The 26,764-nt window shown below is 42.6% G+C and overlaps 1 protein-coding gene across 6 annotated transcripts in view; it reads right to left on the bottom strand.

The window, feature by feature from the left end:
* The window catches only part of SIK3 (SIK family kinase 3), a 238,388-nt gene extending 219,473 nt beyond the window's left edge, over window positions 1-18,915 (bottom strand). For all 6 annotated transcript variants that reach the window (XM_045797834.2, XM_045797838.2, XM_045797837.2 and 3 more), the window contains exon 1: window positions 18,617-18,915. In XM_045797834.2, the coding sequence (XP_045653790.1) occupies window positions 18,617-18,889 (273 nt within the window). In that variant the 5' untranslated portion in view covers window positions 18,890-18,915. The remainder of the gene's footprint in view (window positions 1-18,616) is intronic.
* Window positions 18,916-26,764: the final 7,849 nt, after the last annotated feature.

Raw genomic sequence — 26,764 nt, 5'->3', positions numbered from 1 at the left:
GAGAAGAGTAAATTTTGTTAATTACCTCCCATGTGGCAGAAAAGTACTCCTTCCAAACCTTACAAAATAACTCTTCCACGGGGTAAGACTGACGGGGCAACATTCTCCCAAACCTAGGTTTTAAATGATATTGCCTTAAACTTGACTTTAATCATGCTGGGATGACGTAACAGGACCGAAAACACCGCTCGACATAGCAGCAGGCGCTACCTCCACGCTTGCTCTCCTACGGCAGGCGGGTGATTTTTGGACCCGGCCTATGAAGTAGCACTTTGTTGACTATAAGCTTCACCCTCTGAATATTCCTTTCACGTCCAACCTTGGTTCTCACTTTCTGGCACAGAGCTTCAAAACCTCAATGGAATACATAATGAAATGCTGGGTTACTTCAGTGCAAAAAGGTCAAGCTTACAAAAGCTTTCTAATTGGGAAATCTCTTCAATGAAAGCATATAGAAATTTGCTGACTCCTTCTTTTCCCTTCTCCCTTTTTCCAACTGCTATTTGCTTTCCTTGGAGCAAATCTCCAGTCAAACACAAAAGCCAACCACCTACCACAGCTCAAATACAGACAGGTGTTTTGCAAGCACAGTAAATCTCCAGAGAACCTCATCAACACGAGATAGCATCTACTAACAAGCTGTTCATTGGTGTGCTCGAACAGTTAACTACCTCAAAATCTCGCAGTTAAGACTAGCATTGAGAAAAGTCAAGAACACAACTAAGAGAAAAGTAAGCCCATTTTCCATCAACAGAGACTTGCAAAAGGAAGAATCGTGTAAGTCCACTAGTCCTGCCACACAAAAACCCTTCATTCCAGGGTTATTTTCAGTGGTATTTAATTCCAGGGTGGAGACTAAGGGTCCCAAACAAACCTACTTGAGTATTTTTCTACTTTAATATTTCTAGAATCCATGGTTAGGCTTATTAAAGAAAAGTCTGAAAGAACAAAACCGCTATTTTTTTCAAAGAAAATGGGTAACCGTCTGAAAATACACTTGTAAATCAGCAGTTATTTAGAATTAAGAGTTTTGTTGAAGTACTCTGGAATACTGTTCCAGTAGAAAGAAAAGCAAGGATTCTTTCACGATTGGTACACTCTGTTCCATTAGCTCTGTTCTCCAGACATTAAACTTCTCTAACACTCATAAGACCCCAATGTTGGTTTCTGCATAAGGACGACTGGACAAAGGATTCTGAATGTTTTACAAAGCAGAGGGTACACTAAAGAAAACAGAAAATGGTCAGTTAGCAATGTTACCTGAACTTCACTCAGGTCATAGCCAATGAATCAATCCAATACTGCACACCATAGGAAAGAAATGTGTCATGCATGACGTGAAAAATCAAGGTTGCTGATGTGAATTCTGTATACCACTTTTTTAAAAGATTTTTTATTTACGTATTACAGAGAGAGAGAGAGAGAGGGAGAAGGAGAAGCAGACTCCCTGCTGAGCAGGGAGCATGGTATAGGGCTTGATCCCAGGACCCTGAGATCATGACCCGAGCTGAAGTCAGACGCTTAACGGACTGAGCCACCCAGGCGCCCCTGTATACCACTTTTAAATAATAGCTTTTCCACTATCTGCTTTGCTGTCAGCTGGGTGCCAACATAATTTCTTGATGCCTTTTCTGCCACCTACCCTGTGTATTCTGCATTAAAAGGCTGTGAGAAAAATGTTATGTTTTTCTAGAGATGCCCAAGACTACAAAATGAGAATTTTTGAAAAAACACTTACGATGTCAAGCCAGAACTAAGGATGTCATATACTAGAAAAACTCTGGCAAGTAACACCCCCAAATCATTTCCACTTTGCAGGCTGACTCTCAGAATAGATTAAATGTTTAATCAGCAAGTTAAATGAATGTTTTCTAAGGGCTAGCAAAAAGTTTTACTAAAGGAGATCACAGGGCTTCCCAAAGTGGTATATTTAAGAACGTTTGAGGCTGACCTTCCAAATATGCTTTAAGTAGGAGAAAGCTATAATAATTAAAGCTACACAGTATCAAAGCAAGTAAAGACAGTACAATCAATGAATTAAAAGAGCTTGGAAATGTACCCAAGCATCTGGAGATTTTGTAATAAAGTTGCATTTTAAAATCAAGCAAGAGGGGTGCCTGGGTGGCACAGCGGTTAAGCGTCTGCCTTCGGCTCAGGGCGTGATCCCAGCGTTATGGGATCGAGCCCCATATCAGGCTCCTCTGCTGGGAGCCTGTTTCTTCCTCTCCCACTCCCCCTGCTTGTGTTCCCTCTCTCGCTGGCTGTCTCTATCTCTGTCAAATAAATAAATAAAATCTTAAAAAAAATAAAATAGAATCAAGCAAGAAATAATTATTCAAGATACTGTGTGGATACAATGAGCTAGACATCTGGAGAAAAAGATAGTAAACAGAGGGCATAGCATGAGGGAGGCACTGTGCTCAACACTGAAAATAAGAACAAGGGGGAAAAATTACACTATCCATTGCCCTCATGGAGCTTACAGTCCAGTGAGAGAAGAAAACTATTAATAACCACAAAAATAAATGTAAAGTTACAACTCCAGCAAATTCCACAACTGATCCCTTCTCATTCGCTTTAAACCAAAATGCATTCCACATGAAGCAAAGATCTAAATTTAAAAACGAAACCATAAAAGTACTTGACAAAAACATGGGTAAATGTTTTTATAAGATTAGAATGAGGACAGAAACCACATGAGAAGCCATAAACTAAAAAACAGAAAAACCTGACTACATAAAGATGTTTACATTTTATATTTTTTTAAAAATACATATACACATAAAGTCACAAGACAAACACAGAAACATATCTGTAATATTTTTAGAGGTACCTAATTTCCCTAATATTCAAAAAGCTATTGTGCAATAATGAGAAAAGGCCAAAAAGCACAACAGAAAAGTAGACAAAGGATGCCGACAATTCCAAGAAATACAAATAGCCAATCGACAAATTAAATGATAATTCACTAATAAATAACTATAAATTAAAATGACATTTTTTTACCTGTCAGACTGACTCTCTAAAAAGATGGCTGGTTGCCAGTGCTAAAGAGAACAGAGAGAGCACTGTGGTACACTCCTGAATTGAGTGAATTAGCTTGGCCTTTCTTGGAGGGCAATTTGGCAACATTTATAAAACTTGAAGCATTCATACTTCGACGCAGGCATTCCTCTCCTAGTGAAATTATTCTATTAAATTATGGAGAAAATTAAGAACCTAGTTTCAAAAAAAAGATCCTAACACTGTAAATATCCTAACAGAAAAGAATACGTAACTTTTGGGACATTTACTCGAAGTAGGACCTAATAAAACTGTTCCATTTGTTTTTTTTTTTTTTATTTTAAAAATTAAGTCTGAGTCTTCTGAATAGTAAATAATGCAACAGCAAATAAATGGAACAGAAAAGAAACACTAGCACAAATGTGCAAATACGAGTGTGCAGAAATATTAACAGACATAATTTGTGATAAAAATCAATAAATAAAAGCTGAGAACAACCCTAAACCTATCAATAGGGTACAACCTAAATAAATTATAGTATTCCCCTAAAATGGAATACTTTGCAGCCATTAAAAAGACTGAGACCAGGGCAAAATGTACTAACATGAAAGAATATGAAACATATACTATTTAAATTAAAACACAAGTAGCAAACTATATGTGTGGTATGATCCCTTTTTATTGAAAAATATAAAATGTTAACACATGAATAGGAAAATCTGGTTATAAAATGTTAACAATGTTTTCTCTGGAGAGAGGAAACAACTGCCTATGTTATATATTTGTAAAGCTTGCTTATGTCGTAAGACACATGTATCAGATAGATACATACACAGATGTTTTAAAAGAGACTTCGAGGCTACAAAACGCCCTGGAAAAGGGAGAACTACCTGAAAGTGGGAGAAAGGAAGAGAATGAGAAAAATAGAAGAAAATATTCACAACAGAGCATATTATCTCAGAGTTAGAATAACCTGACAAATTAAGAAACTAGTGCATCGAAATTAAAAACTTTAGTGCTGCAAACAGAGCCATGAAGAAAGTGAAGAGACAACCCACAAAATGGGAGAAAATATCTGTAAATCATGTATCTGATAAAGAACTTGTATCCAGAATATGTAAAGAATTCTTTTTTTTATAATGATTCTTTCTTTTTTTTTTTTTTTAAGATTTTATTTATTTATTTGACAGAGAGAGAGACAGCCAGCGAGAGAGGGAACACAAGCAGGGGGAGTGGGAGAGGAAGAAGCAGGCTCCCAGCGGAGGAGCCTGATGTGGGGCTCGATCCCACAAATCTGGGATCACACCCTGAGCTGAAGGCAGACGCTTAATGACTGAGCCACCCACGCGCCCCCAGAATATGTAAAGAATTCTTACAGCTCAACAATAAAAAGACAAATAGCCCAACTAAAATACAGGCAAAAACCTAGATACTTCTTCAAAGATGTACAAACCAGCAATTAGCACACAAAAAAGATGCTCAGCACTATTAGTCATTACGGAAATGCAAATCAAAACCACAATGAAATATCACTCCACATCCACTAGGATAGCTAGGTCAAAAAGAAAGAACACAAGTTTTGGCAAGGATGGAGAAAAACTGCAACCCTCATACATTATTGGTGGGAATGGAAAATGGTGCAGCCATTTTGGAAAACAGTTTGGCCACTCCTCAGAAATTTAAACATGGAGCTATATGATCCAGCACTTTCCCTCTTTGGTATATATATGCAAGAGAAATGAAAATATATGTCCAACACAAAAACGTGTATGTGAATGTTCATAACAGCATTGTTCATAATAGGCAAAGGGCAGAAACAACACAAATGTCCATCAATTCACGAATGGATAAACAAAATGCAGCCTACCCAGACCATGGAATATTATTTGGCCATCAAAAGTAATGAAATTCTGACACATGCTACCATATGGATGAACCTTGAAGACACTACGCTAAGTGAAAGAAGCCAGACACAAAAAGCCATACTTTGTATGATTCTAGTTATATGAAATGTCCAGAATAGACAAATCTATAGAAATTGATTAGTGGTTGCTTAGGGCTGGAGGAAGGAGGCTGAGGAAACAGGTAATGACTGCTAATAGGTACCTGCCATTTCTTTTAAGGGGAACGGAAATGTTCTCAAATTGATTGTGTTGATGGTTGCACAACTCTGTGAGTATACTAAAAACACTGAACTGAGTGAATTGCATAATATGTGAGTTACATCTCAATAAAGCTCTTAAAATAAATATATACATATTATATATATTATAAATATATTTTATATATATATAATGTAAGCAAAAAAAGAAACTGGAAGCACCATGAGGTTAAGTGATTTGGCCAAAGAAAACTGCCAGCTATCAAAAATCAAATCTCCCAACATGTGCCTTTACTCCCAAACCAATGCTCAAGTCATTGCCATGGACTGCCTCAGGCAATTTGGATGGGCCCATAAGGTTCCCCAAAGAGCTGGAAAAGCAGAAAACACTAGTACTAGCATAAGAAAAAGAGAAATTTAGGAGTAACACAACTGAAATTTGGTTTTAAAATTCATTGTGACTCCAAAATGGAGTCCACATTGACCCCTCCCCCCAAAAAAAAAACAACTAACCACCATTGATGTAAGAGGCTGTGACTCAGTAGAACAGTCCCCCTTTTACTAAGAGCTCAATGAGAGCAGGGCACTGGATGCAGCTGCTGACTGAAAAGGAAGAAGAAAAATGAGATCAGAAGAGGCAGCAGGCTGAAATCACTGGACACTCCTCTGCATATGTCAAAGAGGTCAATGAGCAACATGTTTCAAACGAGTGATTTTATTCGCAAGGGGTGTAAAATCCTTTATAGAGGTCCAAAAGTATCACCCCCAAATTTAGTTATGTCCCCGGACTACTGTATACATGTGAGATAGTTCGGGATAATATATGAATGTGGTGTCTCTGCAGCTGACTTAGACACAGAGATCATTGCTGGAATACAACTGTCCCATTTGACTAGAATAACAATATCACTGTTGATGGAGAAATGGAAAGTAAGCCAAGAACATGCAATCACTAAAAACATTATTTTGAGGGTTTGGAAAAACGAGCTACTAAAAAAAAACTCAGCTATTGTCCGAATGCTGCTTTATGCAACGCTATAATGAACATTTTGACAGAAGGAAAGGACAACAGGAGGCAGGAAGCGAAAGAAAGAAGAAATCCTGCAGGTGCCCAACTAATCCAAATAAGAAACACAGAGCTCTGCTCCTGCCTTCCACAATAAAAACAATTCTGCTTCTTGTGGCATATGAACCAAGATTTTTTTTGCCAGGAACAGAAAACAACTTACTACATGAAAATGTCAACGTGTTCCACGGAGCACTGCACTGGCAGTGAACAGATATAAACCTTTTAAACCAGAGAGACTGGCTGTTGCCTCACCAAATTTTTAACCACACTGGCCCATTATCGAATTCAGTTCCGTTCATGCAAACTGACTAACGCGGACAAAAATACCACCCTGAAGTATACACTATAAATAAAAGACTCTATAAAATATCTTGTCCCCAAATTTCTAACAACTTTCACTTATTTATAATGTTACCTTTGTGTAGAAGCTCTCTTAACCCACCTCCACCCAACCAACCTGCCTAAATAACCAATGCTTCCCCTTCACTCTGTGAGACAACTGGTGTCCCAACATACAACCTGGACCCAATGGACGGCCACTTACTCCTAGACATTTCTGCTCCCGCCCATTGAGTTGCATGCTTACCAAAAATTGTTTTCTCCCAAGCCTATTTTTACCAGGTGTTCTTGTTATTAGTTATGTGAAATCAGGGAGAAAAGAAAGGCCTGTTTCTATGAAAACAAAGTTGAATGCTTAAAGAGACTTGGTAAAGTCAAATGAGATGTAGATGAGACAGATGCAAAAGACTGGGGGGGAGGGAACCATAAAACTCAAGAGGGATTCTGTACTCATACTGCTTCACAAATGCCTTTCAATTCATGCTCTGCTTTAAAAAAGCAAAACAAACTAGAAATCATAGATGATAAACTATGGGTATGTTTAATGCAAACAAGATGAAGGAACTCCAATCAAGACATCAATACACAAAGAAAGGCCTTGGCCCTACATCAAAAGATTAACCAATGTGTTTCTTAAACAAATTGCAAAGCGCAAGACAAGGAGGGGAAATCTATAGAGTAAAACAAAGTAAAAAAAAAACAAAAAACTTAAGGGACATCAATCAATTATAATGCACGGACTTTATTTAGACCCTGATTCAAACAAATAAGTGGTCTAAAAAAAGGAGAAAAAAAAAAATATATATATATATATATATGTGTGACAGGGAAATTTTAACACTGATTTGATACTTAATGACAATAAGGAATTACTGTTGTTTTAGGTAGGATAATGGTCCCGGTGTCATGTTTTTTGAAAAAGAATCCTCATTTAGAGATACATGCCAAAATATTTCTGGATAAAATGATAGGATTGTGTAATTTCTTTCAAAATAAGCTAGAGAGAAAGAATGGGGAAGGGGTACAGATGGAAGATTGGTCATGAGGCGGTAACAGCATGAGCCGGGTGATGATGAGTCCATGCGGGTTCATTATACTAGTCTCTCTACTTTTGCTTACATGTGAAATTTTCCATAATAAACACTTTTAAAAAGATCAGTGAATGGGGCGCCTGGGTGGCACAGCAGTTAAGCGTCTGCCTTCGGCTCAGGGCGTGATCCTAACGTTCTGGGATCGAGCCCCACATCAGGCTCTTCTGCTATGAGCCTGCTTCTTCCTCTCCCACTTCCCCTGCTTGTGTTCCCTCTCTCGCTGGCTGTCTCTCTCTCTGTCAAATAAATAAAATCTTTAAAAAAAAAAAAAAATCAGTGAATGAATGCCTATGTATATTTTAAATTAAAATACTAAAAGTATGTATGTATCATCATTTCTGATTTCTCGACTTCATTTGTTTTTCACCCCAATTAACCAAGCAAGTCATAATCCAGACTTACTGCATAAGAGGTATTCTCTTGCAGATAAATGAGCCTATCACTGGATGCCCAAAATACAGCAGTAGTAAACCCAAAACATTCTAAGAACAATATCCCATATTGCCCAATTACCCTTGAAAACCTCCTAACTAACACATAGAGTACATAAGCAAATCCAAACATAACAGGGCTGCTGCATCACCGTATTTACTCACAAAATTACCTCCCTTACAATTCCCTTCACCATCTTTTTACCTTTAAAAAGAGGGAGGGGTAAATTACAACCTTCATTAATCTCTGAAATTCTCACTCGGTTCACCAAAGAATAGTTATTTTAAAAGCCAGGGTTCAGATAAGGCTCTCCAATGTGGGTTTGCATCTGGTTGTGAAAGGTCAGGGGAGAATGATGATTCACCAATGACTGAAAGGTAAGAGTCACATTCACTCTGCTCTTCCCTAGTCCAAGCTGGGCTCAGGGAAGGAAAGAAGAGGCAGCTGCTCCTAACTCTCTTCTGACCTGTCCTACAGCTGACACCCTAGGCTCAGAGGCAAAGCAGGGCCTCCAAAGGCAGAGGGGATACAAGATAAAGAAAGGAGGACTCCTCGGACATGCCCGGGAGGCTAACCCTGGCACGACCTTTCTGGAAAGCAATGTGGCAACACAGGTATCAGGTGTCTTAAAAACATGTGTACCCTCTGACCCAGTAATTTCACTTCCAACAATCTATCCTGAGCAAAAAGTCAGAAGTGCATCAAAGACTTCACATGTACAAAAATGGGTACACAGAGAACTTGAGAGTGAAAAACTGGGAAGAATCTTCAATTATGAAAATAGTTTCAAAAAATGATAGTCAGACAATGGAAGCATATACACCCATTAAAATTGATTTTTACAAAGAGCTTCCAATGATGGGAAAATGCTTATAATGATAAAAGAGAAAAGGAATAAAACAGTATAACAATAGGATCCCAATTATGTATTTTGTAATATTAATAACTGTTGCCTCTAGGTGACAGGATTAGGGTGATTTTTTTTTCCCCTTTGCTTCTTTAAAATTTCCTGAGGTTTCCCCAAATTTCTTCCATGAGCAAAAATTACTTTTATAATCAGGAAAACAAAAAAACAAAAACAAAAACAGGGCAAGGGGGTAGAAGAAAGTCTAATAATAATAAGCTATTGGGCTGCATAAGTTTATGCTGGCTACCTCTTGTCTTCCTCCTCTATCAGGCTCAAGCTGTAAGCATTCAACTACTCCTTTAACTTCACCTACAGTCTACCCAGAAGAGAATAAAATTTATCTTCTTGTCCTGTAGGGCCAGTAGTTGCTACTTTTTCCATACAGATGACACAACAAATACTAGTTGAATTAATCCATTAAAGGTAATAAGGACCATTAAAAGTAACCCCTTTAAGTTAAGGGCCAGTGACCCAGAAGTCATTTTGTTTTGTTTTTAAATCCGATCACTTGGTATAAAGAAAAGAACCAGAGGTAACTCAACACAGAGTTTAAAATTATTTCAGGAAGTGCTAGCAGCCCAAGACAGACTGGTAAGTCTGCAAAGGAAGAGAGGCTCCAAGGCAGAAGAGACAAAGCGAGGCATTAGCTGGCCATGCTGAATATACCTCAGGGCCTTCTGAAGGAGATAACCCACCAGGAGCCTGGATACCAAAGAACCTTCCCTTCAAAGTAAGGGACTAGAGTTTCAATGGCAGGATTTACTTTGGATATACTGAACTTCCTAATAATGAAAGTTTGAGATATGCCAAAAATAAATTACTTGCCCAGAAAGCTTGTGGCATCTCCTTACCCAGAGATTTGTGAGGAAAAAAAAGAAAATTACTTTTCTTTAATGTCTTAACTGAAGATAGAAAATTTTGATCGTAAAATTCTAAGATATATTAAGGGTTTATAAAAACAAACTCAGCTCCCTTTTTTTTAATTCTGATATCCATTCACTACATGAGTATTTACAGACATTGGAGTAGGCACTGAGAACACAACAGCAGACAACAGAGTAAAACCCCTGCCCTCATGGAGCTTACACTAAATTACACACTGTGCCTCCTAACAAGCATTAAAAGCTTGATTATTTTCTCTCTTTTTTTAACTTTAAGTAAAATTATTTCTAGAAACTTCAAGCATGTCACAAACAGCATTTGGACTGATTCAGAGGAGAGCTTAATAAATATTTCTGAAACAAGACTAAAAAAAAAAAACTGTGTGGCTAAGTACTGGGGTGGCAGGCCAACTTAACTTCATTATATATAAATTTGAACTTTTTGAATTTTGTGCCAGATAGCATCCATTCCTGGCTTTTGATAAATAATTTTTCAAAAGTTCACTGGGTAGATGGATGGATGAATAGATGGATGGATGGCTAGAATGAATGAATGAAAAATTTCTTTCCCAAAAAAACTCAGTCTTAAAGAAATGTGACTAGCTAACCTGAATCTCGGCATTCAGTTCTTCGGAAGGGAGCAATGGGAAGTAAATAAAGCACACTGCTGGTAAGCATGCACATACTAGAGCTGAAACTAGGCAGAAATTTGAAAATTCTCAGAACTTCCTAATCAAAACTTAAACATAGTCTAAGACAACCAGCCAAAAGTATCCAACTGAGTGAGCGCAGCCCACACAGACAAGCTTGAACAGGCCATGGGTGTATTTCTCCTTCCTTTTCAGTTTCTAGAAAATGAGGCTGAGTATTCACAATCTCATTCCTACCTTTCTGACAAACTAAACTCCTCCATGACGTAAGTAGCAGCCAGAGCTTTCTTGTCTTCAGTGGATCGCACACCTCCTAAACAAATATCTTCCTAAGCAGAACCTCACCATGGCTCATCCAACAGGTTTGTAGTGGCTGAAGGAACTGTATTCTGAACAGATCCAAAACAAGCCCTTTCAAGCTAATTCATCCAAGGCTGTTGAGGCTTCTCAAAGGCATTGCGTAGGCCAGTTATTTAACAATTATTTATTACATTAGGACAAAGTCCCTGAGAATGTATATAATTTTCATTCTCTGGATGTTATCAATCATCCACGAGACAGTATAACTATACTATTATGCCAAAGGGACCAAGTACTCACTATTAGAAGGAAGCAGGGACTCACCTGATGAGTGAGGTCAGTCACTGGGGAACAGACATAGTAGCTCTTAGTAATCTCTACACCCAATGTGGGGCTTGAACTCACAACCCCAAGATCAAGAGTTGCATGTTCTACCAACTGAGCCAGCCAGGCACCCCTGGGTGTAACTCTTAAACCAGAGAGTAGAACCACATAAGAGGAGGCCTAGATAACTGGCCCTCCCCTGCGTCATCAAGGGTATATATCTTGGTGACCAGTCCTCTTAATGAGTTAAAAGATGGCACCATGCCCTAGAAATTGGTAGTGATCTGGTAAGGAGTCCATCTCAGAAAGGTCCTTTCAAAGACAGACCAGACCAGCCCAACAGAGCAAAAGCATAATTACTCATATTCCCTGGGAGTAAACTAGATACACTGGTGAAAGAAAACTATATAAGGCAGACTGTGTTTACGGTCATTGCCTTTTCTGTGTTCATTGCTTTCCTTTTTTTACTTCCTTAGTATTTTGAAAGGATATTTTTTTTTTACAGACTTATTTATTTTTGAGAGAGAGCGAGCATAAGGGCAGAGGGAAAGGAAGAGAGAATCTCAAGCAGACTCCTCAATGAGTATGGAGCCGGACACGGGGCTCAATCTCACAACCCTGAGATCACGACCTGAGCCAAAACCGAGAGTCAGATGCTTAACTGACAGCGCCACCCAGGCACCCCATGAAAGCTTTTTTTGATGCCTCAGTCAAGTCAAGGGGGCAAGAAGGGGTATTTGAGCAGGATTTAAAGGCAAAGCAACGGACCCATGGAGGACTGCTGGTAAATGACAGAAATGAAAGAGTGAAATAATGCCAAAAGGACAGGTGAAATACAGTGTTGGTATATTCAGTCTTCCTCCCTACTTGGAAACTTTTTCTCTTATCATGGCATTTCACTTTTGGAATTTGTTTTACTAGAAATGATAAATCTCTTGGACTTTAATTAGTAGGTACATCTTGTTTCTTTAATAAAGGATCACGATGGCAAGGACAATGTTTTCTATGACTAGAGGAGTCAGGGTACAGTTAACTAGGAATAGGGATGCCTGGATTCTAATTCCAAATCCCCCATTAACGAACTGTAGGATTCTGGGCAAACTGGAGGTGGGGGAGGGGTGATACCAAAGAGACAAAAATCTAATGGATAATTGGTCCGAACTACTTTAATTAGTCCCTAAAAGCCTAAGATTCTAAATTCCATGAAATCCATCTTTCTAGACTCTGGAAAAGAAAGAGGTGGAATAGAACATGTCTAAGATCTTTTTTGTGCCCCCCAAATCAGCAAATATTGTTGGCTGATCATGTTTAATTTATATGGAAAATGTATGTCATTCTCTTATAGATGTGAAAGAATGTAAGTTGTTAAAATTGAACACCTCCCCTACCTGAAGAATGCACTAAAAAAAGCATTTTTACCCTTAACCATAAAATAACCAGCATGAATTTTTAAAATTATAAGTCAGATGATACCAGAGCTCTGCTGTGATATCCTCTGATGCCAATCCTATTTCATACTCAATTCCATAAAATGGCCTATAAGACCTATATGATCTGGCCCCTTACCTTCTGACCTCACCCCTTACTATCCTTCCCCTTGTTCACTAAGCTCTAGGCACCATGACCTTGGGTCTAATCTTTGGATAAACCAAGCTCATTTCTATCCCAAAACTGCTATACTTGCCATTCCTTCTGCACTGACAGTTCTGTCTTCCAAATCTTCCCAGACTGGCTTTTTCTTATCATTCAGGTGTCAATTCAAATATCATCATCTTGTGGGGCACCGGGGTGGCACAGTCGGTTAAGCATCCACCTCTTGATTTAGGTTCAGGTCATGATCTCAGGGTTGTGATCAGGGCATGGAGCCTGCTTAAGATTCTCTCTCTCCCTCTCCCTCTGCCCCGCCCCCCCTCTAAAAAAAATAATAAAATAGCCACCATCTTACAAAATATCTATATACATATATCTCATCACCTTGGAAAGGCATTCCCTGACAACTCTACGTGTCAGCACCCTTCCCCCAGACACTCTCTAGCCCATTTATTTTCTTCACGGTATTCATCGCTATATGAAGTTATGTGTTTACATGTTTCTTGCCTGTCTCCTTGCATTAGAAGGTAAGCTCCAAGAAGGCAAGAGCTTTTTGTCTCTCTTGTCATTGGTAAGTTCAAGAGCCCAGGATAGAACCTGACCCAAAATTTGGATCAGCAAATGCATGCTGAATGAACGGATGGATAAGGGAAAGGTTCCATCCCTGTGCAAAGGTATTATTGATGTCTTTTAGAATTAAAGAGGTGCTGGTGAGTAGAGAGCATTTCTTTTTCTCTTCAAAGCATCCATTTTGTTCTCTTTCATGCCGTGAACTAGAAAACATTCGCCAGATTGATGCTTGGAAAATGAAAACAGTGCTTCTGGCACAGAAATAACTAGTCTGGGCACCTCTGGCTTCAGCCAGATCTATGACTTTCTAGGGAGCTGGCACCAAAGTCAGAATGTTAAAATAAACAGCTTTGATGTTGAAAGTGGAATACTGGTATTTTGACTCTGGAGAAACTAGTCCAAATCAATCTTAGCTCTTCACAAAATCTCAACAAAGTTAGTAACCCCATCATAACTGTATCAAAATGAAGTCAGTTGTCTTTCAATAGTCATTTTTAGATTACCTAAAGATGGAACTATCTTCCTCAAATGTATCTAGTATAATCTTCCTTTCATTTTCTTTTTGATACAATTCTCTTTTCTATTTACCAATGAATCTTGCTTTCGGCCTTCTCATGAACACAAGCTTCATCTACTCTGCTCCATTAAACTCTTACTTAGAAGTGAAAATACTACCGCTTGCCCACTCTGAGTCGTTCCCTTCATGGAAATGAGTTTGCACTAAACCACACAGCACACACATATGTCATGGCTGGTCCACATTTGGAACAGGGTCACGGGGCAAAATGTTTTCTGTGTGTAATATCTAAAGTTAAGAATCCTGACCTTGGCCTTCAAAGTAGCACACTGTGCACCCAAATGCAAATGTATTCTTAAGTTTGTAGGAATATTTCTTCATATTCTCTACCAGATTGAGGTGAATCTCTGGGGGGGGGGGGGGTGGAGTGCACTCAAATAAATTCTGTTCCATCACCAATGTAACAAAGAGTAGTTACACAAACACACTAAAAATGTGGGGTGGCCCAAAGCAAAAGCCAGTGTTAGTCCCAATTTTCATTAGACAAGTCTCACAATTGCTTTAAAAAAAAAAAGTTTAGGGGTGCCTGGCTGGCTCAGTCAGTAGAGCCTGTGACTCTTGATCTCAAGGTTATGAGTTCAAGCTCCATATTGGGCATAGAACTTACTTAAAAAAAAAGTTTAACTAATGGAAAATTATGTTTTAAAATGTCAATTTCATGAAATTAGCCCATAGTCCATGGGAGTTCAACCCAAATATCTCAAAGTGGCATCTGAAATAATAGCTAACTCATTTTTTTACACTGAAAGCATACTATGAAGATGACCTCTACCTACAAAAAACAAATGGCATATGCATTCAGGGACTGTTCCAAACAGATGAAAAGCAAAAAGAGGGGAGCTCTGTCCTACTCATCTTTCTTACTACAGCAGCTTCTACTGACTTTACCATATGCCTACTATGCGCCAGGCACTGTTCCACTCCCTTCCCATATATTATCTTATTTAATCTTCCTAACCCCCAAATTTGTGAGGTAAGTACTACTGTCATCTCATTTTACAGATGACCACATCCGAGCACAGAGAAGGTAAATAATTGACCCAAGATCATCCAGCTATTAAGCAGAAGAGGATTCAAACCCAGGCAGCCTTATCCAAAGCTCAAGCTCTTACCACACCCCCGTAGCAAGCGCGTGATACATATGCATTGAAATAACACTTTATAAGTATTGGACCAATGGCTTGTACAGTTACACATTCTTAAAACACATACAACATATATCTACTCTTTGTTCCCATTCATCCAATCAGTAAAGGTATAATTAGCAGAAAACCTTTTTTTTCAATTTAATACTTAACAGTGTCCTACCAAAAGAACACAGCCAGAAAATCTCAGACTAAGACTTCTCACAAAAAAAAAAAAAAAGGGGGGGGGATATCAAAGAAGGTAGGAAAAAGACAGCCAGGGTGAGCTGCTGACCAAAGTGGGTCACAGATGAACCTCCTCTCCTGGTACCTGTTCCGCAACGATGCTCTAAGCACCGCAGAGCTGCCAATATCAAGTCTGAGCCCACGAAGGCCGTACTGCAGAAGTCACCAACAACCTAACAGGAAACTCTTTCCTCTTCTCTACTGATTCTCTTCAGTCCAGGGTTCCACTCCAGGACGTTTGAGAGTGCACAGAATTTGGGAAAAAGCCAGCTTCACCACTTATTGTTGGACAGAGGGCAGTAGCTTAGTCAATAAATGAAGTTTACTTTAGCTCTCCGTCCTTGGAATGGATGGTGCATGTAAGAAAAGGTGATCGTAAATACTTCCCCGATGTTCAGAAAGCACCGATGACCTGCCCTCCTTAAAGCAATACAAGCATCTGAATTACCTGAGTCTGATTGTTACTCACAGTTTTAAGAAAAGCCCAGACCATTCAGTGGCTTACAGGGGGAAGAGGAGAAAGAAAACAATCACAGACCTCTAAAAGATGAAACAAAAAATTATAGATTCTGGAAACAGATGGAAAAAAAAATAATAACTCTCTTTGGTTCCAAGTGACCTGACTGCATCAGTCAAATAAATACTGCAGTGCATGGGGAGGAAAATCTAGCTCCCTGAGCAACTGAAACAGCAGCTCCTGCATCTACTAGTACCTAGCTAGGCACCTTCCTCGCCGTTATATAACCGCACCATGGCCTTAATAGGCCATCACACTGTATGTCAACAGCTGTTAGGCACATCTAAGCTGTCAGCATTTAAGAATCCCTTCCAGAGTGGATTCAGATAACCAGGGAGCAGGCCAAAATATGCTCCTCGTTCACCCAGAGCACATGACAACTCCTTGTGAATTAAGCTTCACTCGTGTCGTCAGAGTAATTTCAGCAGCAAAAGATAGGGCGCTTGTAACTGTAACTAGGAAATTGCACACTGCTACAGAAACACAAATGAGTGCTGGTGTGGTCCTCGCACACATGCAACTCATTGTCCAGGCCATTTCGTTCAGTCTCATTCAGGATTTCAAATATTTCCATACATATGAATTACATAACTGCACACCACAAATGATCAAAGATAAAAACCAACATAAACAGTGACACCCGTTTATAAACAAGCTAATGTTTAAAATGCTGCAGTCCTAAAGGACACCAAGGCCTCAGAGAAAACCCAAGAAACACACACACACACATGAAAATTAGAAAGCAAGCAGATCAGCCATAATTAGCCACGGGCTTTGCTGACTACCGAAGATAAAAATGTCTCTTTTATATATAAAGCCAGGAATCAACTGTTTGCAATTACATTTACAAAAACATACGACCCTGTCTGTCAGATTTTTTTTATCAATATTTTGGTGTATCCAAGGGCTGCAAGACACAAAATTATTTAAATCATAAATACCATAAACCAGGAAACCAATTAAGTTCATGGAGTCCATCCCCCAGAGGTCAGAGCAAAATAATCACAGGAGCTCAATGTGATTACTGAGAAGAGAGGGGGAGGTAAAAAGAAAAAAAAAAAAGGAAATACTGAAACAAGGAACAAAGCTCTCGAATAATTAAGGCTGTTTATAAACATAACTTTGGCTTAGGGAACAGTAAACAGAACTGTAAACACCTGGGGGATGGGGGGACGGGCACAGAGGCACCAAAGTCTTGGCTCAGTCTAGTCCCCCTCAGGGTCCGAGGGTGACATCAGAGAACCCTGGACTTTGGTATCTCATTCAGCTCAGACCTGCAGACTTGAGGCCCTCTGATAAAAACTGACAAAAAGGCTGAAGGGGGCCCCCCAGAGGAAGTGAAACTGACCAATCAATTTTCCACAGCCACCTACCCTGCCACCCTGGTAAAAAGGGCCCCTTGTAGGCTTTGACAGAAAGGAGGGAAAAGGGAACTTCAGGTTGTGAGTGAGCAGGAGAGAAGGCCCAGATAAGTTACTGGCTTCTGAAAACAAGCAATTGCCATAAAAGCAAAAACAAGGTTGGCAATGATAAGGGCTAGGCTGAGGAGGTGAGGAATTGATGTGGCTTTGGTGGGAAGCAGCAGCAGCTACAAGGGTTCTTCATCAGGTTGAAGGAAAACACAAACTGCAGTTTTAGATATAATGAATGACTACACTGAAAGTATTCATTGAAGTGAGAGATTGAGCAAAGCAAGAAATCTGGAGTACAAATGGGCTTTGTGGGTCCTCTCAAAACCAAAAGATTCCTCCTGATGACTTTGATTCCAATACTTCCAATGAAGAAGGCTACCCACATTTCCTAAAAAATGAATTTTTATGTAAAACCGTATATGTGTACTTATATGGCTTCCTAATTGACCTTGGCCAATTTCACTATTACAGCTCCACAAATCCCTTGAGAACCAAAGGGCCCAATGAGTGTAATCCTCCAGTGTCTGGGTTCCTCATCCACCTACTGGGTCACCCACCAGGCTTTTCCACCCCACCGCTGAAAGCCCACCCTGCGCTCTACAAAGCCCATGATTCCAGACCCTCCGACAACTAAAAATAACCAGCAACCTAGCTCTCCCAAATTGTTTAACCCCTAACTACCTAGTGCCACCATGAACCTGGGGCGCCCTGGGCCTCTGTTCCCTGAGCCCCTTCCTACGGAAAAGCAAAGTAATTTTCTTCCTCCTCATTTCCCCATTTTCTTCATCGCCTCCTCCAATAATCTCGTCGGTTCTCGGGCTCCCATTCCTACCATCCATCAGTCTTAGACGATCAAACGCTGATTGGCATCTGTCATAAGGTACCAGATCCCTCATATCTCCCAGTATCCTGCACCCACCACACACCCCTGGTACAGGTCCCTGTCGTCCTTGCTCCCCTCCTAACTCCCCCCGGCTGCCAGTTTACCCTTGTCTTCCCCCATCCTGCTGTCCACATTTCCTACCCCCCTGCCCTCATTCCCTTAGGATTTCCTAATTGCTGGTTCCACGGTCCTCTTAGCTTACAGTCTTCGGCTCCGTGAGAGTTCCAAACCTCTTCTTTCCAATCACCCCTTCCACTACCCTCCGCAGAGCCCCGGCTGAGCACCCCCTCCCCATCCCCGGCTCCTTGGTCCCCCAGGTCTCCGCGCTCCAGGGCCCCCCCTGACCCCCTTGGCCGCGGAGTTTCCCTCTCCCGGCTCCCCGGACTCCCCTACCCTCGGCTCGCCCCCTCCTCACTCCCCTCCGACAGCCCCCTCCCCGTCCGTGTCCCTGATCCCCAACGCTCTTCACTATCCCGAGCCCCGCTCGCCGCGCCGACCCCTCAGCCTCCCCGTCGCGGGTCTCTCCTGCCCCCGCCACACTCGGACGGACGGTCCCGGGCTGCGCAGCCCCGCAGCCGTCCGCTCCCGCCGCGCCACTACCTTGGCCTTGGTGACGAGGTGCGTGGCCCGCTTGACCACAGCGAAGTTGCCCTTGCCGATGGTGCGGTCGATCTCGTAGTAGCCGATGCGGGCAGGCACCGGCCCGCGGGAGGCCGGGGCTGGGGGACGCGGCGGGCCAGCCGCCGGGGGCACGGCAGCGGGGGCGGCCGGGGGCCCCGGGGCGGGCGGAGGCAGCAGGCGGCCCGCCGGCCCGGCTCCCCCCGCTCCGGCCCCGGCAGCCCCGCCAGCTCCGCTCGCCGCCGCCGCCGCCATCTTGTTGTGCAGTGAAACCTCCCGGGCCGCGGGGAGCCGGCGGGGGGGAGGGGGCAGGGGGGCGGGAAAAAGAGGGGGGGCCTGGCGGACGTCACTCCGGGAGGCGGGGCGCCCGCGCCGCCAGGGCCCGGCGCCATGGCAACCGCGCGTCACGTGCCGACGCGCGTCACTGCCCGCAGCCATGGCAACCGTGACCTCACCGGCGAGCTCGACCTTCCCGCGTGGGCCCTGCTCCTCTGGCGCTGGCTCCCGGCTGCCCCCCTCTGGGGATGGGATGGTGGGCACCGCAAGCGTGCCCGCCAGTTCCCAGCCGCCGCAGCGCTCCCGAGGCCGGGGTGCCGGGCGCCGGGCCCCAGGCCGGCCCCCAGTCGCCCCGGGAACGGCTAAGGAGACCCCTGCTGTGACCTCCGTCCCAGTTCAGCAGTCACCCAGCCTCCCTTAAAACAAAATGTTTCCTCATCACCAAAAATACCGGCCTTGTCCCACTTTAGCCCTTGAGGCCGCAAAGGCAGGAATAGCTACGAGAAACTGTAACCAAGCTGGTAGCGAGACAGGGGAATTCTTCAGTAAAATTCCTTCTCCTAACACAGCCCAACTCACCCGGTACAACTATTCTGATAGTCACCGAATACAGGGGGGATAGGGAAACTGGGATTCGCGTGTTCGAGGGTGGAGGAACCAGCCCAAACATGCATTCCAGTCATTGGGTGGGTGAGGGCCAGAGAGGCTACGTCATTTTCCTCCCACCCGTCTGCGAACAATTCTATAGCTAGATGACTGTCACAGTGCCTGCGTCCTATTTCTGTCACTTGTATAACCCTGATGAAGCAGTGGTGCACCTTGTCCAGGGAGCCACGTCATGGTTAAGGACAAAACCGTCTGTTAGGCAAACTAAATAAATACTAAAATAAGAATTCCCTCCTTACAGGGACTCTCCGAAGACATTAAAAGTGATCAAATGTATAATTCCAACAATAAATCTCACGTTCTTTTTTCTTCCTTCCTCTGCTATCTGACATTCCACATCCTCCCGGGGCCCCTCACTAGCTCCTGGGTTTCCCTTCTACTGTGTCCCACTGCTTTTATTAACTAGATTAACTTAACCCACTTTAGGTGGGGATGGGAGAGGGATAGGCAACTGGGCTCTCAACAGCACGATGGTCTTTGACAGGCTGGGGGGGGGTGGAGAGAGAGAAGACTGTGACCACTTCCAACGTTAAAAGGTATTCCTTCAGTCCAGTCCTGATCTATCCACTTGTATGTCTCTCTATGTGGCAGAACTGTGTCGTCAGGTCATTGCATGTACAATATCCAAAACTGACACCGAGGGCACCATGAATGTGTGAGGAGAGCGCATATGTACTCACTCCCACCACAAGCTGTTTTCTAGCCCTCTGGTTCCCCATCTGACTATGAGTAATGGCGGGCACTAGGATGGGACGGAGAGGTCACCCCACGATTGCCTTGCATCAGTTCCCTGGTAGCTGTTCCAAATTGCCAACACAATTAACAGTAATTGGCTCCTTGACTAGCACATGAGGGTAAGGATGACATGGTCCTCAGCTTCTTCTGCTGGTTAGGCCCTTTCCTTGGTTGAGCTCATTCCATCCCAGACACATGATGGGGTGTGGCCAGGCTCGCTTACCACTTCATGACCTCACTCACCTGCCTCTGCATTAACTTCAGCGCTGGGCCCTAGAGTCACAGTTTTACCATCTCCCTGGGGAGGGCATCTCAACAGAAACCTAGCTAGTTGGGAAGGCAAGGAAAAAAGAGTCTTTTACTCTGGAGGCTGCAGGAGTAGCACCAAAACCATGTCACCAGCCTCTCCTCCACTCATAGACATCATTGGAGCATCAAGTACCCCAACTTCTGGCACTCTCTGGAGGGTGTCAAAGACAAGAAGCCTCTGAGGAGAAACTAGGAAATGGAGCATGGGTCTCACTTCCAAAGAGGAAATGCAGATCATGCTTGTCCCTAATAATGACTGAAATGTCTGTGCTGTGTGTTAGACCACGTGTGCTCCTGCCTATATGGACTGAGGCCAGTAGATGCTGTGTCCTATGGGCACTTGGACAAACACTTGCTGGAAAGCTTCCTGAAGAGTCCTCTCTGGTGAGAAGAACATGGAAAATTGGGGAGGGCATTGTGCAGCGAAAATCATCAGGGAACAAGGAAAACAGTTTAGATGTATGCATTTAGTAAGGATTTCTTGAGTGCTAAGCCTGAGGTAGGTTTAGGGAGGAACTCACAGTCAAAAATAACAATGTGTCAGACACTACAGGAAGCAGTTTACATAAGTGAACTCCCTGAATCCACAACAACCCTATGAAACAGATTATATTATTATCCCCATTTTGAAGATAGGGAAAATGAGGCACTGCTGGCTTAAGAGAATTGGCCATGGTCATAGAACTAGAAAGTGGTAGATCTTCCTGGACTGGATTATAAACCCTGTCAAGGGAGGAGCTGGTAGGAAAAAATGGCTTCTCCAGAAGCCCAGGGTGACTGAGCTCAGTTTAGACCCAGGAGCTCAGTTGAGACCCAGGAAGAAAAGGACTTCAGGAATTCTTGAGAGCAGGATAGAGCTGGCACCAAAGCATAGGAACAAATGGCAGACTACACAACAGGCCTGAAGTACCCAGGATAGCTTCACTTGTAAGTCGGTCCACAGTGAGACTCACCGTTTAGTGTGTACTTCTGCTGCCTTTAGAAAACGGGTGGGTAGGTATGTTCCCGCCCAGCTTCAAACTCAGAGGAGTGGCCCAGGGACTGAGTTCTCAGAGCCCCTGCAGTCCAGTATAGAGACAAAGAGCTGGCCACCACCCAGCTCCCAATCAGCTCCGTAACCAACTCACTCTTTTCTAGAAAAGCAAAAGATTTAAAAAAAAAAAAAAAGGCAAAAGATAGATTCAGAGATGAAAATGAGACATTTCCCTATGTAATGTCATTGTGCTTGTTTCTAGAATTTGAAAAGGGCAAACCAAGGCATTCCTGATGGATACCGTAGGCCCTTAGATACTTCTAGAAATGATGCAAAACCTCTGAGAAGCTAAGGTCTGCCCGGAAAGGAATATAAGCAGTAGGGGGTAATGCATTAACCCTTTTATGATTTTAAAGGCACTCTTCACCTGTCCTCAGGGCAGTTTACCAGCCGCCTGAAAGAGAACTGCAACCTCACAACATAGCTCCAAAGATTCTCGGAGCCATCAGGGCCTTGAAGAAAGTCCAGCCCTCACTTTACATCGGCCCAACTTACTACTGCTCTGAAGAGCAGCTAACGTAACATGAGCACGCAGGTGCGAGCGGGGCATCCTTCAGAAGTTTTGTATGTCAGGAAGCCATGCCATATTTACATGCCATATACTCCCAAACGAGGGCATTGCTAGCCGGTGGTGAATTCTGCCATCACATAGAAATCAGGGCACTGTTTGGTCACATCGTCCAAATCCTCGGTGTGCCCTGGTTCCCCGGATGAGCTGAATGTACGCCTGTCTTCGTGAGGGTTGTGTTCCGCGTTTCCACCTCAGCAAGGAGGCTGTTGCCCTCCCTCCTCCTATCCCGGATCCACCTAGTCAAGCCCAAATGCTCCCCCTGGGTGTCAAGAAACAGGTCAAAGCAGCCAGAGTAAGTACATAGTCTCCTGCTGTAAAACAGCTTGGGGAAAGGGCTTACGAGAAGCTAAATAAGCTTTCAGCCAAGGATTTTCTGTTCAGCTTGCCCACATTTTTCTTTTTAATGGAGCCATTTGAACTATTACACGAAACTTAAAAAATTAGCCTTGCGGGGCGCCTGGGTAGCGCAGTTGTTAAGCGTCTGCCTTCGGCTCAGGGCGTGATCCCGGCGTTATGGGATCGAGCCCCACATCGGGCTTCTCTGCTGGGAGCCTGCTTCTTCCTCTCCCACTTCTCTGCTGTGTTCCTTCTCTCGCTGGCTGTCTCTCTGTCACATAAATAAATAAAATCTTAAAAAAAAAATTAGCCTTGCTACTTTCCATATGTTCTAGGATATGGTTGAAGCATTTTTAGATTATTATTAATTACCCTTTAGATCATCCAAAGGATTTTTAAGTATGATTTTTTTAAAGATTTTATTTATTAATTTATTTGAAAGAGAGAGAGAGTACGAGCAGTGGGGAGAGGCAGGGGGAGAGAGAGAGAAAGAGAGAGGAAGAAAAGCAGACTCCCCTGCCAACCAGGAAGCCTGACATGGGGCTCCATCCCAGGACCCAGAGATCATGACCTGAGCCAAAGGGAGACGCTTAACTGACTGAACCACCCAAGTGCCCCTAACTATGATTTTTTAAAAAGGTTTTCTGCACTCTTAGATGTGACCATATCATCTTTTAGGATCAATAGTTTTCCTCAGGGAGATATGTCTTTGGTTTTATATGGGAAAATACATTGGGTACAGAAGAAAAAAAATTCACTCAGGACAACTTTTTTCACAAAAGGACATGGTCCTTAAGGAAAGGTACACTTAGTTACTCTGTGGTCAACTCCTTAATATTCGTACCAATAAAATTTTTTTCTTACAATGTGCTTCTTTCTCCTAAATGAAAAGAGTGGTACTCAACCAATATTAATTAAAATTTTGGCATACTCTTTCCCTTATATAGAAATGTACTTAAAATTCTGGGAATTCACAACATTTCACAGAAGAGCAGTGGAAATTCTTTCCTTCCCTGGCTCTAAAGCTCCAGAACTGCCCCTTTCCTGTTTATTCCTTCAGCTTCACGTCTCTCCTGACTAAAGAGCCGTCTTCCCTGCGACTCCTGCCTTGGAAATTGCCTCCTAGTTTTAAGTGCTCACCTTCAAACAGCCTTGGCTGTTTTGAAGACAGTGCAGAGTTGTTTCCTTGCGTGAAGAGAGGGGTTTGTTTCGGTGTTCTACCAGCCTCTCCAGCTGTTGGCTAAGCAAATTTTATGCAGTTGGGATTGACTTCCGTAGGTGGCCGACCTACCTTTGTTTGCTTCATTTCCACCACAATTTTCCTCAGTTCAGCGAAAATCCATCTTGCACCGCTAAGGCAGGTCTGCGAGAGAGGAGCCCTCTCCCTTGCCTGCAGAGACACCTGCTGGTCAAAGTCCTAAACTACAGGATGGCTAGCTGCGCTCCCTTTGCCCTTCCACTCAAGGCCTTCCAGCCCTTTCTGTTTCAACTACAGGCAGTTGAAAACCACAAACCCACATCAGGAGCCAGAAAACTGGAATCCAAATGGAAGCCGGCTCCAGGAAGCTGGATGTCTGTATGGTCAAAGAGAAAGCACAGTGGGCTGAAGTTACAATGGTGCCTGGGACTGAGGTAACAGTCTGCCACTGTGGTTTTGGGCCACCCAACGATGTCTCCAGTTAGCCCCAGGGTTCTCACGGCATTTTAAACAGAATTCTGAAGGGTGAAATTAATGGCCACTTATTTTTATTTAAAAAATAATTTCCTCTTTGGCATATTTAAAGAGCAGCCTGGCGTCACAAGTAAAAAAAGAGTAAGGGTTTTACAGTTAGACCTTGATTTTGTAGGGGGCTTTTCCATTTACAAGGTCACCTTGAGCCTCAGTTTCTTCCTCTGGAAAATCACTCCTACCTCATGGGCTTGTTAGGCGAATTAACTGTTATAAATATGCAGAGGGACCTAGATTAAAATCCGGCACATGGTATACACTTGAGCATTAATTTCCTTTCTCTAAAAGCAAGTAAACAAGGACAGGTCATTTCCAGATCACCTTGAAAAGATGAGGAATGATGGAGAACAGGATTAGGGCTGTGAAAATAAATTAACTTCAGGGGCACCTGGGTGGCTCAGTCAGCTAAGCGGCAGACTCATGGTTTTGGCTCAGGTCACGATCTCAGGGTCGTGGGTTGAGCCCTGTGGGCAGTCGGCTTGAGGATTCTGCCCCTCCCTCTGCTCACTCTCTCTCTCTCTAAAATAAATGAATAAATCTGGTTTAAAAATTAACTTCAGAGTTAAAGGGAGAAAACTATAGTTTTAAATGTCTTGATTTGGTTTACTAGACACACATCGTTCGGTGTTTTTGGAAGTTGGACAGATCTGTGTTCATGATTCAACCATAGATGTCCAGTAAAAACCTTCCCAATCTCACAACTTCACAAAGTAGTTATTATCCCCACTTCTGGATGGTTGGGTTACTTGAACCGTCTGATGACTGACTCACAGAGCCAGGAAGCAGTGAGTCTGAGAAGCAAATCCAGGCTTTTAATCGCCAAAGCTAGCTGTCTTTCTGAACTTTAAAGTATGTCAGTGTCTGTGGTCTGTTAAAAAAAAAAAGAAAAAAAAAAGATGCCAAGGATATTTTTTTCTTCTCAAATTTATTTAAAGTAGATGTGTAAGAAAAATACTAAAGTCTTTCTATCACTGCTATACAACAATCTGCTCAAGAAATTGTGTGTATTCTCAGGGCACCTGGGTGGCTCAGTCGATTAAGCGTCTGCCTTGGGCTCAGGTCTAACCCTGGAGTCCTGGGGTAGAGTCCTGCACCCGGCTCCCTGCTCAGCGGGGAGTCTGCTTCTCCCTCTGCCCCTCCCCCTGTTCGTGCTCTCTCCCTCTCTTTCTCTCTCTCTCTCTCTCAAATAAGTAAATAAAATCTTTAAAAAAAAACTGTGTGCATTCCAGACTTTCGGCAAGTGCCTTGTGAGAACTCTACGGGAGCTCTATAAGGAAGAAAAAATCCTGGTGGCATTTCTTTCTTTTAAAATTCATTTAAAATCATACGTGTAAAAAATTACTAATTATATTTATAGCAATGCCTTCCTTTTGTGCAATAATCTACTTTTAAGAAACTCCAAACACCCACTTGTGATTTTAACTCTCTTTTTCAAAATACAACTAAAATGCACTAATTTCTTTTCTTCTTAATCAAGATTGTAACATACGGAGTTCAAAGTTAAGGTAAAAATAGGGGCAGAATACGATGAGGTAGGCATTAGAGTCCAAGCTCTGACAGTCCTATCGCCAACTCCAAGCTCCAAGTTGAGCCACATTCTGATGAAGGCTCAGGTGAGGAAACCAAAATAGGTATCAAATACTCTACCCTTACATTTCACACCGCCTTTAATAGCAGCTTTGATTTCTCTGGAGATTTTTTCCCAGTGACTTCCAAACATCAAATATTTATGGATTCACTGTTTGGTGAAGTTCAAACTCTTGGAGCAGAGGACTCAAATGCCTTTACAGCCGGGCCCCAACCTCTTTGTCAGCATTTCACATTTCAAGGATTTTCCCACTCCACCCTTCCCCACCCAGGACCACCGCAGGCTCCCTTATGATCAAAACACACTCTGCACTTTCTCCTTAGCCTCTGCTCCTGCGCATCTGTGTGTTTGGAATACCTTGAAGCTCACCCAACTATTTGAAATTCTACTACTCCCTTAAGATACAGCTCAGCTCAGGAGCCTCACCATCCTTGTAAAAAATCAGTCACAGTTTTCTTCTGGGTCTCCTGAGCATTTTGTCTATTCAGAACACTGGCTTCAAGTTAGAATGGCAAAAATAGACAAGGCAGGAAACAACAATTGCTGGAGAGGATGTGGAGAAAGGGGATCCCTCCTACACTGTTGGTGGGAATGCAAGTTGGTACAGACACTCTGGAAAACAGTTTGGAGGTCCCTTAAAAAGTTAAAAATTGAGCTACCCTATGACCCAGCCATTGCACTACTGGGTATTTACCCCAAAGATACAGACGTAGTGAAGAGAAGGGCCATATGCACCCCAATGTTCATAGCAGCAATGTCCACAATAGCTAAATCGTGGAAGGAACTGAGATGCCCTTCAACAGATGACTGGATTAAGAAGTTGTGGTCCATATATACAATGGAATATTACTCAGCCATCAGAAAGAACGAGTTCTCAACATTTGCTG

Source organism: Ursus americanus, chromosome 16 (genome assembly GCF_024610735.1).
Source record: "Ursus americanus isolate L20-20 chromosome 16, mUrsAme1.1.p, whole genome shotgun sequence".
Taxonomy (NCBI): domain Eukaryota; kingdom Metazoa; phylum Chordata; class Mammalia; order Carnivora; family Ursidae; genus Ursus; species Ursus americanus.
Note: the sequence above shows the minus strand (reverse complement) of the source record. Positions and strands in the feature narration are given on the sequence as shown.